Source organism: Acyrthosiphon pisum, unplaced genomic scaffold (genome assembly GCF_005508785.2).
Source record: "Acyrthosiphon pisum isolate AL4f unplaced genomic scaffold, pea_aphid_22Mar2018_4r6ur Scaffold_20741;HRSCAF=22000, whole genome shotgun sequence".
Taxonomy (NCBI): Eukaryota; Metazoa; Arthropoda; class Insecta; order Hemiptera; family Aphididae; genus Acyrthosiphon; species Acyrthosiphon pisum.
In genome coordinates, this window is record NW_021770133.1 from 2,994 (window position 1) to 4,463 (window position 1,470).

Consider the following 1,470-nt stretch of genomic DNA (forward strand, 5'->3'; position numbering starts at 1 on the left):
AAATCCATAAAGTTATATTTAGATAAAAAAAAACTATATTTTTTTATTTATTTTTACTTGTTTGCAAAAAATTTAAAAATCATAAACTGTGTTTAAAAAGTTTTAACTCGGCAATTTGAATCGTTGAAAAAATATTGAAAAAGAAATGAATTCATATAAATAGGCTAAAAAATGTTATAAAATTTAAAAAAAATTCAATTGAATTCATTAGTACCTACCAAATTTAAAATTTAAAAATTTAAAAATCATAAAGTGTGTTTAAAAAGTTTTAACTCGGCAATTTGAATCGTTGAAAAAATATTGAAAAAGTAATGAATTCATATAAATAGGCTAAAAAATGTTATAAAATTTAAAAAAAATTCAATTAAATTCATTAGTGCCTACCTAATTTAAACTCTGTATTAAAAAAAGTTATGTTTTACAATAAACGAAAAAGAATGCATTTTCCTATAAATTCACAGCCTTAGTAATAACAAATATGTTTTTTATATTCATCATCATGTTATAATTGTTTTGAAAATATATTTAAATTTTAAAGATTACAAATTTTTACTTTTTAAAAATGAATACTTAAGTGAATTAAAATATTTACAGTAAGACTACAACTAAATTTAAATGTGCCAAGGTTGAATGTCCATCAAAGTTCAACAGACTAAGAGATCCATGTTATTATCAATATAACAGAGACTCATGCTGTGAGGTTAAAAAACACTGTCGTAAGTTGTCACAAATGCTTAAAACTTTCCTGGAGTTACTTAATAATTGATTATCATTACTTGGCAGTCATACAATGCGTTCTTTTTATTTTTTGTAGTTTCTAAATAAATTTAATAAACTATTTAAATATTATATTATAAAAATGTAATAGAACATAATTTATAATTTATAATAATTTGATTTTTAGCCGAAGAAAAGGCAATTGATCATGAATGTGTACATGACAATAAGGTTTACAAAAATGGTCAACGATTTTATGTTGGCGATTATTTACGGTGTGTTTGCTCACCGGAATATAATGGTAAATACTAAATAAATATTTTTATAGAATTTAACACATTTTAATACATTTGATAGATGTTACAACCATACGAATATAGTGTATAACCTATAGTTGATATTAAATTTAATTTATGAATTGATTTGAATTAAAACATGCAAATGCTTTAATTTAAATGATCAGAAACATTAAAATAAATGGCAAAGACACTAAAAGAATAATTATTGTTTAATTCAATACAATATTCCTTATTATTAAATTATTGTTATTAAAGAGAAAAAATGTACGGCACTAGCATCACAGACATCTTATCCAGTTAACTTTCTGCTGTGGGTAGAGTGATCAGCTCATATTATGTATGTCCTAGGTGTAAGACTCGGTTCATTTAAAGTATACTGTCTGCTCCTCAGTAGAATTAAAATAAAATTAACTAAAAAAATTATCAAAACTCGAAGACTAAATCATTAACTTTA

General features: G+C 22.7%; 1 protein-coding gene across 1 annotated transcript in view; it reads left to right on the forward strand.

The window, feature by feature from the left end:
* Positions 1 to 590: 590 nt before the first annotated feature.
* LOC100168443 (uncharacterized) overlaps positions 591 to 1,470 on the forward strand; it is a gene marked incomplete at its 5' end in the record, with an annotated part of 3,336 nt that continues 2,456 nt past the window's right edge. The window contains 2 exon segments of the mRNA NM_001162822.1: positions 591 to 716; positions 905 to 1,018. Coding sequence (NP_001156294.1) covers positions 591 to 716; positions 905 to 1,018 — 240 coding nt within the window.